The sequence below is a fragment of the Hyaena hyaena genome, unplaced genomic scaffold (genome assembly GCF_003009895.1).
Source record: "Hyaena hyaena isolate Hyena2069 unplaced genomic scaffold, ASM300989v1 scaffold_116, whole genome shotgun sequence".
Taxonomy (NCBI): domain Eukaryota; kingdom Metazoa; phylum Chordata; class Mammalia; order Carnivora; family Hyaenidae; genus Hyaena; species Hyaena hyaena.
In genome coordinates this window covers 888247-901618 of record NW_024080748.1, presented here as the reverse complement: position 1 = coordinate 901618, position 13372 = coordinate 888247, and the positions used below count along the sequence as shown (strand labels likewise).

At 57.1% G+C, this 13372-nt stretch overlaps 1 protein-coding gene across 1 annotated transcript in view; it reads right to left on the bottom strand.

Moving 5' to 3' along the window:
• KCNC1 (potassium voltage-gated channel subfamily C member 1) overlaps positions 1-9717 on the bottom strand; it is a 43634-nt gene extending 33917 nt beyond the window's left edge. Inside the window, exon 1 of the mRNA XM_039236720.1 lies at positions 9148-9717. Within this exon, the coding sequence (XP_039092651.1) occupies positions 9148-9717 (570 nt within the window). The remainder of the gene's footprint in view (positions 1-9147) is intronic.
• Positions 9718-13372: the final 3655 nt, after the last annotated feature.

Genomic DNA, 13372 nt, shown 5'->3' with positions numbered 1-13372 from the left:
GACTTGGGCTTCTTCCCGAGTGAGACCGGAAGCCAGAGTTAGCAGAGCACAGAGGTGGCTTGGTCTGACTAGCCCCTTACCCTGGATGGCCCCACCTGCAGGTGGAGAAGGGGCTGGAGTGGGGGACAGTTCATAGAAATCCAGGGGAGAGAAGATGGTAGCTTCAGCTAGGGACCTAGTGATGGAGGTGATGTGACAGGGCTGGGTTCTGGGAGGCTTTCAACATGGAGGCAACAGGATTTGCTGATGCGTGAGAGAGGAAGGAATCAGGGATGGTGCCAAGGTTTTGGTCTGAGCAGTTTACTGAGGCAGCTGCCATTTACTGAGCTGGGGCCTCACCCCCAGGCCCATCACCTCGATGCTAATGTCTCTGGCACAGAGAAAGCTCAGAATCACCCCCCTTGAAGCTCTGCCAACCTGCAGACACCCATTCAGGCCTCTCTGTGTCCTGATACTTCCCCTGAGCTGGGAGCGGCTGCCGCCTCAGCACTTCTCAGAATCGAATGTGCATATGATTCATCTGGGATCTTGTTAAAATGAAGGCTCTGAATCAGTAGGTCTCCGGGTGGGGCCTAAAACTCTTCATTTCTAATAAGTGCCCAGGTGATGTTGATGCCACCGGTCAGAGGACCGCACCAAGTAGGTGAGAGCCCCTGTGTCCCAGCCCCCAGTGCAGATTCTCCCTCACTGAGCAGCAGCATTGCCTGAGAGTGGAGCAAACACCCTGAAGACCCTGTCCCCAGATCTAAGGATCAAATTCCTGAGAGATAGAGCCCAGGAGCCTGACCTTTTGGAACCAGCCCAGGTAATCTGAGAGTCAGCCATAGGTGGGAATCCTCCAGCAACCAGCCCTGCAGCTCCCAGAGCAGCCACTATAAATACCCCCTACCCTAGCCTGGCCCCACCCAGCACAGAAGGAGCTCACTGCAACTCACAGCCCCTTGCCCTGCTCCAGCCCCTTCCGGCTGGCACAGCATTTCCTCTCTGAGTCCACCTCTCTGCAACTCCTGGAGGCCAGACAGCCTAGAAAAGGGCCTGGAGAAGAGGGCAAACAGGTGCCACCTGCTGGGCCCGAGCAGGCACACCCTAAAGAGGTGGTACCCACAGTGGGCTGGGTGAGCCAATGACAGCTCACAGTGGTCACAGTGGCGACCCCAGGCAGGGCGTGATTCCTAGGCCTTGAATGAATGAACGGGAGCAGGTTGAGAGTACCTGAATGAATGTAGGAGGAAGCTCTTTAGAGCCCTTCTCCTGGGCTCCTGCCTGTGGGGTATCAGGGCCCTTGCCAGGAGAGCTCAAATGTGTCCTAGAGAGGAGCCGGGCTGAAGATGTGGATGGGGAGATAGGGAAGGACTGACTTGGCTCCCATGGTGCCTCTGGGAAGCCAAAGCCCAGAATTCTTAGACTCCTGGAATGTCAGAACTGGGAAAGGATTTGGTGGTCATTTGGAATGACCTCGTATTTACAGAGGCAATGCCTGCAGACTGAGGGGCCGGTGGGACTTGCCCGAGGGAGCCTGGTTGGTGTAGTGGCCTGGTCACAGATCTTGCTCTGGCTCAGTTGCCGATGCCCACAACGGGGGTCTTGTCCGTGGCCACATCTCTCCACACACCTGGGCTGGTCCCTGATCCTAAGGGCCTGCCCATCCCCAGCCACAGGCCTCCAGAAGTGACTCACTAACCTCCACCTTAAATCATGCAAGCCTGGTGACTCTGTGCTCAACCCAGACCCCTCGCTCCCAAAGGCGGTCAGCAAGGGCAGGAGCAGCCAGGGTAAGCATGAGCGGCCTTGCAGGCTGGATTTTCACATGTAGCAAATCTAGAAAGGCCACTGAGAGAGAGGAATAGATGAACAAAACCCCAAAGGTTGGAATGAGGGCTGAAGACAAGGAGGCCGGGGAAGAGCCTGGCAGAAAGGAGCAGCTCATGGCCAGCTTCCAGAGCAAAAGGCCTCGAATGCTGAGCTGAGGAGGATCCAGCATTACCCACCCCCTCATCCCCTGTTTATCACCTCCTGCAACACAGCTTCTAATCTTCCCTGAGCTCTCTGCCATTCCTCTGTAGGCCACATGGAGCCCCAGGCCCTGCATGGACAGTGGGGACAAGGAGGCACCTTCTGAACCCTTTCCCTGGGGGCTGCCAGAGCGCCTCTAGCTCGCCACCCGCACCTGCCATTGTTCAGGGTACAGAACTTGCGGAGCAGGATTCCCGGACAGGTTGTTGGGAAAGCGAGTTTGCTGGGGCAGGGAGGGAGCCAGATGGGAAGCCAAACCTGGGCCACACACCCCACTATCCTGGCACAGCAACGGGAGGCAGTACTGAGTAGTGGTTATGGACAGAGCTCCAGGGTCAGGCAGCCCCAGGTCTGAATGCTCACCCATGAGCCAAGCGACCTTGGGTAAGTTACTGAACCTCTTTGAGCCTCAGCAGCCTCATCCGTGACACTGGCACGATGATAATAATAATACAGTTCCATGGGAGCTTTGCGAGAATTAAATGAGAATATGTAAATTAAGTCCTTAAGACGGATACATAGTAAATGATTTCGTAAATAGCAGCCGTTAGTATTATGATTCAAGAAAGGAAAGGGGTTCTAGAAAATCCTGCTTGGAGGATGATAAGAACAGAATTTGGGCCAATTCTGTGCTGAATGACCTGCAGAAATTTCAACCAGCTGTGCTGGGTCCTGGTAGGGGAGTGGAGAAGGGAGGTGGGAGGGCAGGTACCTGCTTAACCTCCCTCCTTCCGGGCAGAAAACAATGGGAGTAAGAAAGAACAGCAGGCCCCGGTGGGATCTGGTATTCTTTTAAATCTGTGAGCCAAAAGAAATGCAAATAGCCAGGCCTGGGGCCGAGAGGCTGGGGGTGGGAGTTTGAGTTTCACTGATTGCCTGTGTGGTCTTGGGCAAGTGTCTTCCCTTCTCTGAGCCTGTTTCTCCACTGGCTGAGGAGAGTGGCTAGATGCGGCCCAGGAACACCCATCTTCTCTGACAGTCCCATGCATGTGGAAGACGGTCCTTCCCAAGGGGTCCCCGTGAATAAGGCCTGGGCAGCCAATAGTCGCAGGAGCCTCTAAGGTCCCCCTTTTCTTCTGAGCCTGCACCCAGGGAAGGGAAGCCCAGACCAGGGGGGTGGTCAGGCTGGCCTAGGGACTGACAGGAGGCCCTGACCTTTCATCCAGAGTGAGCACACTGGTCACAGGACTGCTCAGAATAACCTTAGCACTATATTCGGCTGTCTTGGGAGGCCCTGAGATCTCTGGCCCAGGCAGCTGGCCCTGAAATGAGGCCCCCTCCAGACTCCCTTCCCCAGCTCAAGGACAACCCGCCTCTCTGGGAAGCTCAGGCCAATCTTTCCAAAGCTTCTGGCAGATGTCAGGCCTCCTGGTCAGAGTTAGGGAGCACAGAGCACCAGCTTCCAGACACTCCCTGATGTATCCGAAGGTGGATGCCCGGCTCTCGCTCTCGGGCTGCTAAGCCAGGAGTTAGAGATCTGGGTTTCTGAACCTGCCCAAGTAACCTGCTCCCATTTGGCCTTGGGAAAGCACTCTTCTCTGGGCCTCAAGTTCCTTATCTGCATAAGAGTCACTCCTATTATAGAGTATGTAAGAAACTTAGAGTCTGGAGGTAGAGACAAACCTGAATCAAGCAAAGCTGCTAACGAACGTTTTATTACATACCAGGTACCTTCTCTGAAGGGAAGGACTCTGAACCCTGACCTCCGGTGTGGGGTCTGGGAAGGCATCACATAGAACAATGTTTCAAGCAGGGTGTGAAGGATGAAGAGGTGCAAAACAGGAGGAAAGAGTGCCCCAGGGGGAACAGCACGTGCAAAGGGCCTGAAGCAGGGGCACCTGGCACATGCAAGGAACTGAAATGAGGCCAGAGTAGCTTCAGCTCAGTGAGCAATGGGGGGTGGGGGGCCAGGCCAGGGGAGACTGAAGAGCGATACGGGGTTTGAGGGGCCACGGTACGGTCCAGGGAAGCACCAAATGGTTTTAAACAGGCAAGTGAATGAGCTGACAGATTTGTGAGTTGAAAAGGCCTCTGTGGTTGCCAAGCAGAGAATGAACTGGAAGGGCCGGGGGCTGGAGGCAGGAGAGCAGTCAGGAGCTGCTGGAAAGGTGAGGGAACAATGGCAGCTAGAAGCAGGATGGTGGACACGGAGACAGAGAGCAAGGGACAGAATTTAGAGAGCCATGAAGTAAAATGATAATACAACCAATAGGAGTGACAGTAGCAACCAACATTTATCCAGCACTTACTGTATGCTGGGCCCTGTGACTCAAGGCTCTCTACACATTACCATAGTTCATCTTTCCATTAACTCTCTAGGGTAAGTTCTATCATTATGTCCATTTCATTTCATTTTATTTTAAATGTTTATTTATTTTTGAGAGAGAGAGAGAGAGGAGAGAGAATCCCAAGTAGTCTCCACACTGTCAGCACAGAACCCGAGGTAGGCTCGATCTCACGAATGGTGAGATCTTGACCTGAGCCAAAATCAAGAATCAGGTGCTTAATCGACTGAGCCATCCAGGCACGCTTATGTCCATTTTAGAGGTGAACGGGCTAAGAGACCGTGATGAGGAGACACTGGTTTATGATTTTCATTACTGAGAAGGGAGCTGGGGGGGGGGGGTGCAGGTACCATTCAAAAACATAAGGACACCTGTAAAAACATCACAGGAAGGAGAAAAACACTAAGTGGGGGACACATTGTGGTGGGGAGTACATGGGGTGCAGGGGAGGGGAACACCCCAGCCCCTTCTCCACTGCCTGTGGATCTCCTTCACGGGTTACCATGACTAGCGGTGGGGCCCTGGCCAGGGGGGCAGGATCTGAACTGAGTGGGGGCTACTTAGGAAGTCCCTGATAGCAGCTCTCTTCCTCTGAATCTCACCAAGACTCCAAGGCCCTGTCAGCTAAGACCCAATGGAGGAACAGAAGTCTCTTGCTGGGCCCTTCATTCCCACCACCAAGTGCCTTTCCTTCCCTGGGAGCTGAGAAGCTGGGGCTGCATCAGGCCCCAACGGGGAGGGGACAAGGCAGAGAGACAGAGAGTGGAGGGGTGGGCAGTGGGCTGGTGGGGGTTCCCCAGCTTGGGAACCACTGGAAGTTCTTTGTCATTTGGAAGGTCAAGTGACTGTCATTTGCAAGGGGGACAGATGTCATCACACACACACACCACCACATACTAAGGACCCTTTCTAACCTGCAGAACAAGTACCAGCATTAGCCCTGACCTGACACACAACAATGTTCTGATGAAAACATGCAAATCATAGATAAAAGCCAAGGGCTTCAGACCTGTACTGGCCCCCAAGGCAGAGAGGAGGGCAGGTTTCAAGGCAGGGCTGCCCCAGACGTCGCCAATAGCCCTGCTCCCACCTCTCCATGGCTTTGCCTGCCAGGACTGTCATCCTCTGCCATCTGCCTGGCTTATTCCTACCTGCCCCCCAAATCTTCCCCTAGCATTACCTCCTCTCGGACTGCTCCTCCTCTCACAAGCCCAGGAAGCCCCTTCATGGTCCTTACCTCATAGTGTCACCATTATCCTTTGCTTGTGTGCATCTGGGGTAGCACCGCTCACCCCAGAATACAGGCTGGGGTCATTCTGTCCCAGCTCACGTCCCACCCCTCACCCCCTCAGCCTGGGTTTCCAGGAAAGCACAGGAGACAGGCAGCTCTAGCTCAGTGTCACCCCTCAAGAGCTCAGATGGGACCTCCCACCCCAGCCAAGTAGCCCTCTTCTCCCGGGGCCAACAAGAAGGCCTGGGGGAGGGTGGCCTCACTGTCTGATCACTGTACCAACAACTGGCCTGGGCTAGAGCAGTATTTCTATTGAGGACCGAAAATGAGGGGCGAAACCGCTCACGAAGGCAGCTCAGAAGGACCAGGAGATCAAGGGAGCAAGCAGGAAGCTGGTCTGGAGTTTCATCTTCCTCAAGGCACACCCACACCGGGGCAACACAGGGGCTCTCTCACACACAGCCACAGTGACACAGAGCCTCACACACACAGTCTGTGCCACACGCAGTTTCCCCCACCCCACATACAGACTCATACACAGATGGCCTCACACACACAGCCTTACACACACACACACACACACACACAGCCACACAAGCAGAGCTTTACATGGACAATGTCACACTCACCACAGACAGCAATACACTCACACAGTGACATACTCACCTCAAGTTTCTCAGACCCACACTGCATTTCTCTTACACATACAGTCTCCCTCTCTTTCTTATATACGCACTCTCTCCCACGCTGTCTCCTCCTCACACAGAGTCCATCTCAAAACACACTGAATCTGTCTCTCTCACATTCACACAGAATTTCTGATACAGACCCTCACAGAATCTCTTACAGTCTCACCACACACATACACACATGCGTGCACACACGCGCACACTCCTCCCAGAGCCTCACTCACACGTATTTTTATTCTCATACGGTCTTTCTCACACACATGAAGCGTCTCTCACACCCACACAGAATCTCTCTTACACAGATTCCCTCTCACACACGTACAGCTTTTTTTTCACATACACACAGTGCCACACAGATCCAGGATTCTAGTCTAGAATCTAGAATGAAAATTTAAATCCTGACCCACCAGTTTGAGGAGGGGGAGGGGGTAAACAAAGGTAACAGCAGCAGCCGGCCAGCCGAGCAAAGATGGAGGGGGAGGAAGGCTGGGCAGAAGGCTGCTCCCTGCGCAGATGAGCTGCAGAGAGGCAGCGCAATGCAGCTAGGCCAGCCTGGCGTGCAGCAGGAAGCCCGAGTTCTAATCCAGGCTCTGCCCTCGGTTCCTGAGTGCCCTTGGGCAGGTCCTTCCTCTATGGGCCTCAGGGTCCTCATTTGTCACCCAAAGCAGTTGGAGTAACTCTATGAGGCCACTGGGAAAAGAAGGTGCAGAGAGCGGGTGGGGAGGGGCTTCTAACTCCCCTCCATCTCCCCACTACGGCCCTGCTTTTCCCTCAGAGTCTGTTCTTCATTGAACACTTGAGACAATCAGGACTTTTCTGCAAGGTTCAAACACTGACAAGACCCCAGACCACAGCCCATTTATCTGCATTGGGTAAAGGCCACCCCACGCCTAGGAATGTCAAGTGGAAGAAGATGGACAGTATGGGGTGGGGGTGGAACATACCCCACATGTCCCCTGTCTATCTGGAAAGTCAGGAACACGGGTTGGAACCCTAAAACTGAGCCCGAGGGCTGGGGTGAGCGTGCCCAACCTCTTACTAGGGGGCCAGGTGGCTGAAAGGACAATGAGGAGATTGGGCCTACTTCCTTCCTGGGCCAAGGGGAGTGGTGGTGGTGGTGAGATGCTGTCCAAGGTCAGATGCTGGCTGAATGGGTGGCTGCCCTCACCCAGGCCTGTGCCGAGCAAGCCCCCCAGCCCCAATATGCGTTGGTTCAACCTCCCAGTCCCCCTCCTCCGGCCCCTCCCCACAGCTCAGCCACAGCCTCCAGTTACATAATTTCCCTGGCTATGGTGGCCTCTGTCAGGAGGGGAGAGGGGATGGTAGATCTCTGAGGGTCCCAGTCCATTTCAGAAACGGCAGGGAACTGGCATCTGGCTCAGGAGAGGATGGAGTCCCAGGAGATCTGGGTTCTAGCCTTGCTTGGCCTCTAGCTCTCTGAGTGACCTTGTGTAGGGTCTTTCTTGGCAAAATGAAGGGCTTGGTTCTGTGGCTACCCACCCTCCCCCACATCTGTTCAGGAATTTACTGTATAAGACTCTGACCTGCTGCCCCCTCCCTTGCATGCTAAAACACTGAGAGTTGTATCCAAGTAACAAATGTACGGGCCTGTCCCTAACCAGCCTTCTTCTCCTCCTGGGTACCTCAGTGCCCCCCAAGTCCTCTTCCCCCACTGATCCTCAACACTGATCCTGCCCCCTTCCCGGTCTAATCCTCCCCACCTCCAGGGGGCAGGAAGGAAGGGATGTGGACCAGTTAAAGAGAGCAGTGGTTTGCCTGCTAGGGGGTTGAAGAGTGGCTCTGTTTTAAATTCCCAACTCTGACTCTCCCCCTCATGCCTTCGGCTCCCGTCAGACCACAGAGCCAGTGAAGGCAAGGGTGTCTCTTCCAGCGTGGCTGGCTGCGACCACGGTCTCCCTTTTGGGCTCAGTTGAGCAGCAAAGACCCTTAGATTTCACCAGACACCTCCTCCCGTTTTGCGGATGAAGAAACTAATCCGGAGAAGCCTCTGAGAGGCCAAGGTCAGCAGCAGGGTGCCCTTTGTCTCCTACAACAAGCCGCTATCACTAAAGGGGAGTGGCTGATGATGACACACCCACCTCTCACACATCTTTCGAGGTCCCCCTTTAGGCCCCTACTCTGCTCCTGACAGGTCCCAGAGGAAGCACAGTATAAGCCGAGGGCCCCTTCCAACACCTCCCCTTTACACAGGCCCTGTTCCCAGGAGTAGTCTCAGAGTGGCCACATCCCCCTCCCCACAGCCCAGTCCCACACCATCTACAAAGCTATTAATCATCCGTAAAGATTCCCCCTGACCTTCTCTTCACAAGGTCCTGAGGTTGCTCCCTGGGGAGGGGAGTCTGTCTCAAGCAGCAGACCAGGCCCCGAGCCCTCCTCTGTAGGCCCTGCCTGGCTGAGATGCCACTTACCTGGGAAGGAGGAAGAACTCCCAGCTTCCCCCCACCCCACACACACCCCAAAACCTGAAGGGCAGTTCATACCTTCACAGTGTACCTCTGCAAAGACACAAACATGCACGCACAGGCGCTCCTGCACGCTCAAACATACACACGTTCACTCATTCCTACTACATACTTTACCCACCCAAATATACACCACCACACTTAACATAAATATGCACACACAATCTACTCATGCACACAAACACCCCATTTGTACTCACTCGTACATATGAAATTTGGAAATACAGACACAGACCTTACATACGTACAAAACGAGTCACCCTCGAAGCGCAGTCCCTCTCTTAACCCTCCCTCTGATACACGTTCTCATATGTGTATACACACACGCTCTCTCTCTCTTCAGTTCTGGCTCCCTAGGCGCCAGTTCTCCAATCCGCCCCTGCCCCAAGGAGGCAGAGAACCCTGCCTTCACCACCCAGCTCTCCCGATGGGTAGGTTGCACTTACCCGCGCGTAGCGGGAGGAGTAGGGGTCCTCAAAGAGCGCCCAGATGCGCGGCTGCCAGCGGCGCCAGAAGCCGCCCGGCCGGCCATCCGGGGAGTCGCTGAGAGCCAGGCGCTTGGTCATTTCCAGCTCGTCCTCACCGTCGCCTGAGTCTCCCGGGCCGTCGGCGTCCGCGTCGTCGGCGCTGTTGTCCAGGGGTGCGCCGCCAAAGCTATCGAGAGCCTCTTCCGCGTCGCGATGCTGGCGGTAAGTCATCCAGCAGCAGGGCTCCACGTCGGTCTCGTCGATGCCCCAGAAGGCCAGCTCCTCCTCATAGAGTGGCCCGCACACGTCGGCTGGGCAGTGCAGCTTGCCAGTGCGGTAGTAGTTCAGGATGTGCGCGAAGACGCCTGGGTGGCGGTCGAAAAAGAACTCGTCGGCGCGCGGGTCATAGTCGAAATGGCTGTGGGCGTCGGGCTCCGCCAGCCAGGCGAGCCGCGTGCCGGGCAGCGTGCGCAGCGTCGAGCGGTACGTCTGGTGGCGCGTGCCGCCCACGTTGATCACGATGCGCTCGCTCTCGTCCCCTTGGCCCATCGCGGCGCCCCCTTAGGCATGGCGCGGCCCAGCGACACCCATGGGAGCGGCCGCCAGGGGGAGTTGGCGCCGGGGAGGGGGGCGCGGGGCCTCCTCCCCCCTCCCCCCAGCCGTCGGGGGGGACAGTGGATGGTGGCTCTGGCCACCCTAAGAGCGACCCAAGCCCCACAGGGGCGCTTTCTGTCGGGTGCTGGTCCAGGGGCGTGTGCGCGGGATCCCAAGGGTCTCTAGGCGCCAGATGTGGGAGGGAGCTGGTCCGGCTGCGGAGGAGGCAGAGGAGGAAAGAAGGGAGGGAGGAAGGGAGGGAGAGGGACGGCGCTCAGCGGCGAGCCCCGGGAGGAGGGAAAAGATGGTTGGGGGGCCGGGCTCCCGTCCCCATCTCAGCGGGAAAATGGAGAAATTGACACAAAGCTTTTTGGGGGGAAGGTCAGCTGCTCCAAAGGCCGGACAGATAGATCAGCCCCCGGAAGGGGGAGGGGAGGAGAGGGGGCCGGGAAATTCGCGCTCTGCTGTGCGGTTGTCGCCGCAGCGCGCTCTCTGCGCTGGGGAGATGGATGACCGCTGCCTTCCTCCCTGCGTGGCCGGGCTGCAGCTCGGGGCGCAGGGCGGGCTCCGGCCCCCTCCCTCTCTCCTTGCCTGGCTCCCTGCTCCCCCCGGCGGCGGGCGCGCCTGCCTGCCCGCCCGCCCTCCTCGCTCCTTCTCCCCGCCTCTCGGAGGAGATGGCGGGCTCCCTGGGCAGGGGCACCCAGGGCGCTGCTCGGTGCGGCGGCCGCGGGGCGCTTTGCTCGGTGCGCTCCGGCTGGAGCAGGAGCTCCGCGGGGCTACGCTCCGGCTCCGGCGGCGGTGCTGAAGGGACAGCTCCCGGGCTGCTGTGGGGCCAGGCACTGGTTCTCGGGGCTGGGTTCGGTCTGCGAGGCCGGTGGGCACTGGCTCCGGTGCCTCTGCGCCCCGCGCTCCGCGCCCGGCTTCTGGCAGGCGGTTGAAGGTGCCGGTCAAAGCGAAGGGGCTGCGGCGGTCGCGCCCGGGAGGCGGGGGTGGCGGGTCCAGACGCGGCGAGAGGCGAGGCCGGGGAGGCCGAGGAGGCGAGGCGCGGAGCGGCCGCCGCCGCCGCGACGCTTCTGCCGCCCGGGCTGCTGCTAGGCTCGCTTGCTCGCTTGCTCGCTCGCGCGGTCCGCGTCCAGCCCGCCGCTCTCCGGACACAAGCTCTCGGCGCGCGCAGCCGCACTCGCCCCCGGAGGGAGGCGCCGCTCTGGGTCCTAAAAAGCCCCGATTCCGCGCCCCCCTCCCAGCTCCGCGCGCAGCCAGCCTCCCTCAACCCCGGCGCTGGGGGCGCCCGCCCCTCGTGGCTCCTGCTGCTCTGGGGGGACCCGCCGACGCTCCGCCCTGGGGGAGCGCCACTCGATGGACGGGGGCTCCGGGAGACGTCTAGGCCTGCGCCCCCCGTGTCAGACTGAGGTGAGAAGGGCGTCGGCACCCTTTCCTCTCCTTCCAAGCGAGGGACTGACTGTCCGATCTCCTAGTGAAATGAGACACCCTCGACAGCTATCAGAGACACCTTGACCTGGACGCGTATTGGCACCTCCAAGCAACGTTTCATGCCGACCCTTTCAGTAGCGAACCTGGAGCCCCCACGATCTTGTCATAGGTTCCTCTTGAATGGACTCCAAAATAACATCCTCCAAACACAAAACACACACTCTGTCCTCTAAGGCTTCTCCTAAGAACCCAATAATCCTGAACCTCTATGGACGCCTTTTGACCCCTTACTCACCCTGGGTCCTTCATAATTCCAGGCTGACTCTAGTCTCCCTTGAGAGCCATACACTCTGCCATGCTGATCCCAGCTCACTGATCCTCCCACACTAGCTCTGGATCCCTAGGTGGGTATCCTTTATGAAAAGGGTATTCTGCCCTTAGAGGTCAGAAGGAGCAAGTGCAACCCCTCTCCCCATTGGGCTTCAGCTGCCCTGAGCGGTAAGCTGATGCTGTGTGCCTGGGAGCTAGATGGGTGCAGCTCCTGCTGTGATTCCCACAGCTTCACAGTTGATCTTGGGGGTGGGGGCTTACAGTCTAGGCCTCCAAACCTTCCTGGCCCATGTTTGCTGCCAGTGCCTCAGTTTACTCAATCACTCTTTTCTTCCCTCCTTGTTCCGCACTCTGTCTCAGGCACAAGGGCACAAGAGACCTTGCCCTCAAGGGGCTCCCAGGCTTTTGGGGGAGTGGGCAGGTGGGCCTGGGCAAGGCTGGGGAGGTCAGGCCCAGCTCCAGGGTTGGCTGTACCAGGAAAGAAGCTTATTGATCCCAGCCCAGCCCAATCGAACACAAGGCTGCCTGGGCAAAGGGCGATTTAATTAAGAAGACAGGAGGCTCTTATTTACCTGTCGGCATTTGCTAACTGTGCAGACAGCTGTCCCTCTACACTGACCTGCAGACACGGCTGTGAGCCTGCGGACAAAGCTGTGCCTTGGACATCTCTCTCCTCACTTGGCCAGGGAAATCCCGGCCCAGGGAAATCTGTGTGTGGTAGGGGAAAGGTTTGGAGGAGCGGGAAAGGCTGAAAAGGGTGAGGGGCAGAGCAAAACATGAAGAATGGGGGGACAAAGGCAGAAACAGGGGCAGTGATAGCCAGAGGCAGAAAGACACCTGGAGTCTGGGACCAGGATGGCACCTCTTCCCACCGGAGATTGATCTAAACCGGAATTATTTCCCCTTCAACCTCAGAGTAATGCAGAGATGAGAGTGCTTTTGAGTGTCTCTCTCATCATGACCAGTGTGATCCCCCTCCCCTAACCATGAAGAGGCCTGAAATGGTGCAGCTTGGCCTCACCCAAATTCAGATTCCCCAGGAAACAGGCTCTCAGAAAGCTCTGCCCCAATCCAAGGAGGTGATAAACCAGAGGAATGGAAGGAAGAGAAAAAGATGGACACAGAGAGATGGACACACACACACACACACACACACGTGGCTGGGAGAAATCAAGATGGGGAGAGACCGGAAAGAGGCCTCTCCAAACCTTCTCTTCTTTCCAGCCAGGCGTCCAAACCCTCTTCTCTCTCAGAAAGCTTTCTGTGTTTCCACAAGCCACACAGGCCCAGGACTCCCCACTTCCCTCTCCTGTGGGAAGGATCACATTGGATCGGAGTACGGCTCCCCAACCTTCACTGTAGCTCATCTCTTTCCCCCAAATGGACTATCAGCTCTTCCAAGCCTACTCTTTGTTTGGTTCCCTCCGCAGTGCACACAACACGGTAGCTCCTTGTTAAGGACTAGATGATTTGAGAGAGGCCAGAGAGGGCCTAGGATCCTAGCATCCCAGTGTCGGGGGCCATGAGAATCTGGAGCCCTGAACCAAGGCTGAGTCAGGGGGAGGGTCATACCCACGGTCTCTCGGGGCATCAGTGCAGAGCGCACTCAGGCTACTATCCCAGTAGGAAGCTGAAAGGTGCCCCACTTGGTGGTCAGGTGGGGAGGTGGAGACACAGAGAGAGGCTGCTCATAAGGGGAAGGTTGATGATTAGGAGCTCTGGTACAGCCTGGCCCTGGAGGATGTGCTAGAAAAAGAGAGGCAGGCAAGGGTTGGAGGGAGAAGAAATGTGAAAGGGTATCCACTACATCCTTATAATCCCCTACATGGTAACTGGAGAAGGCTTGGAG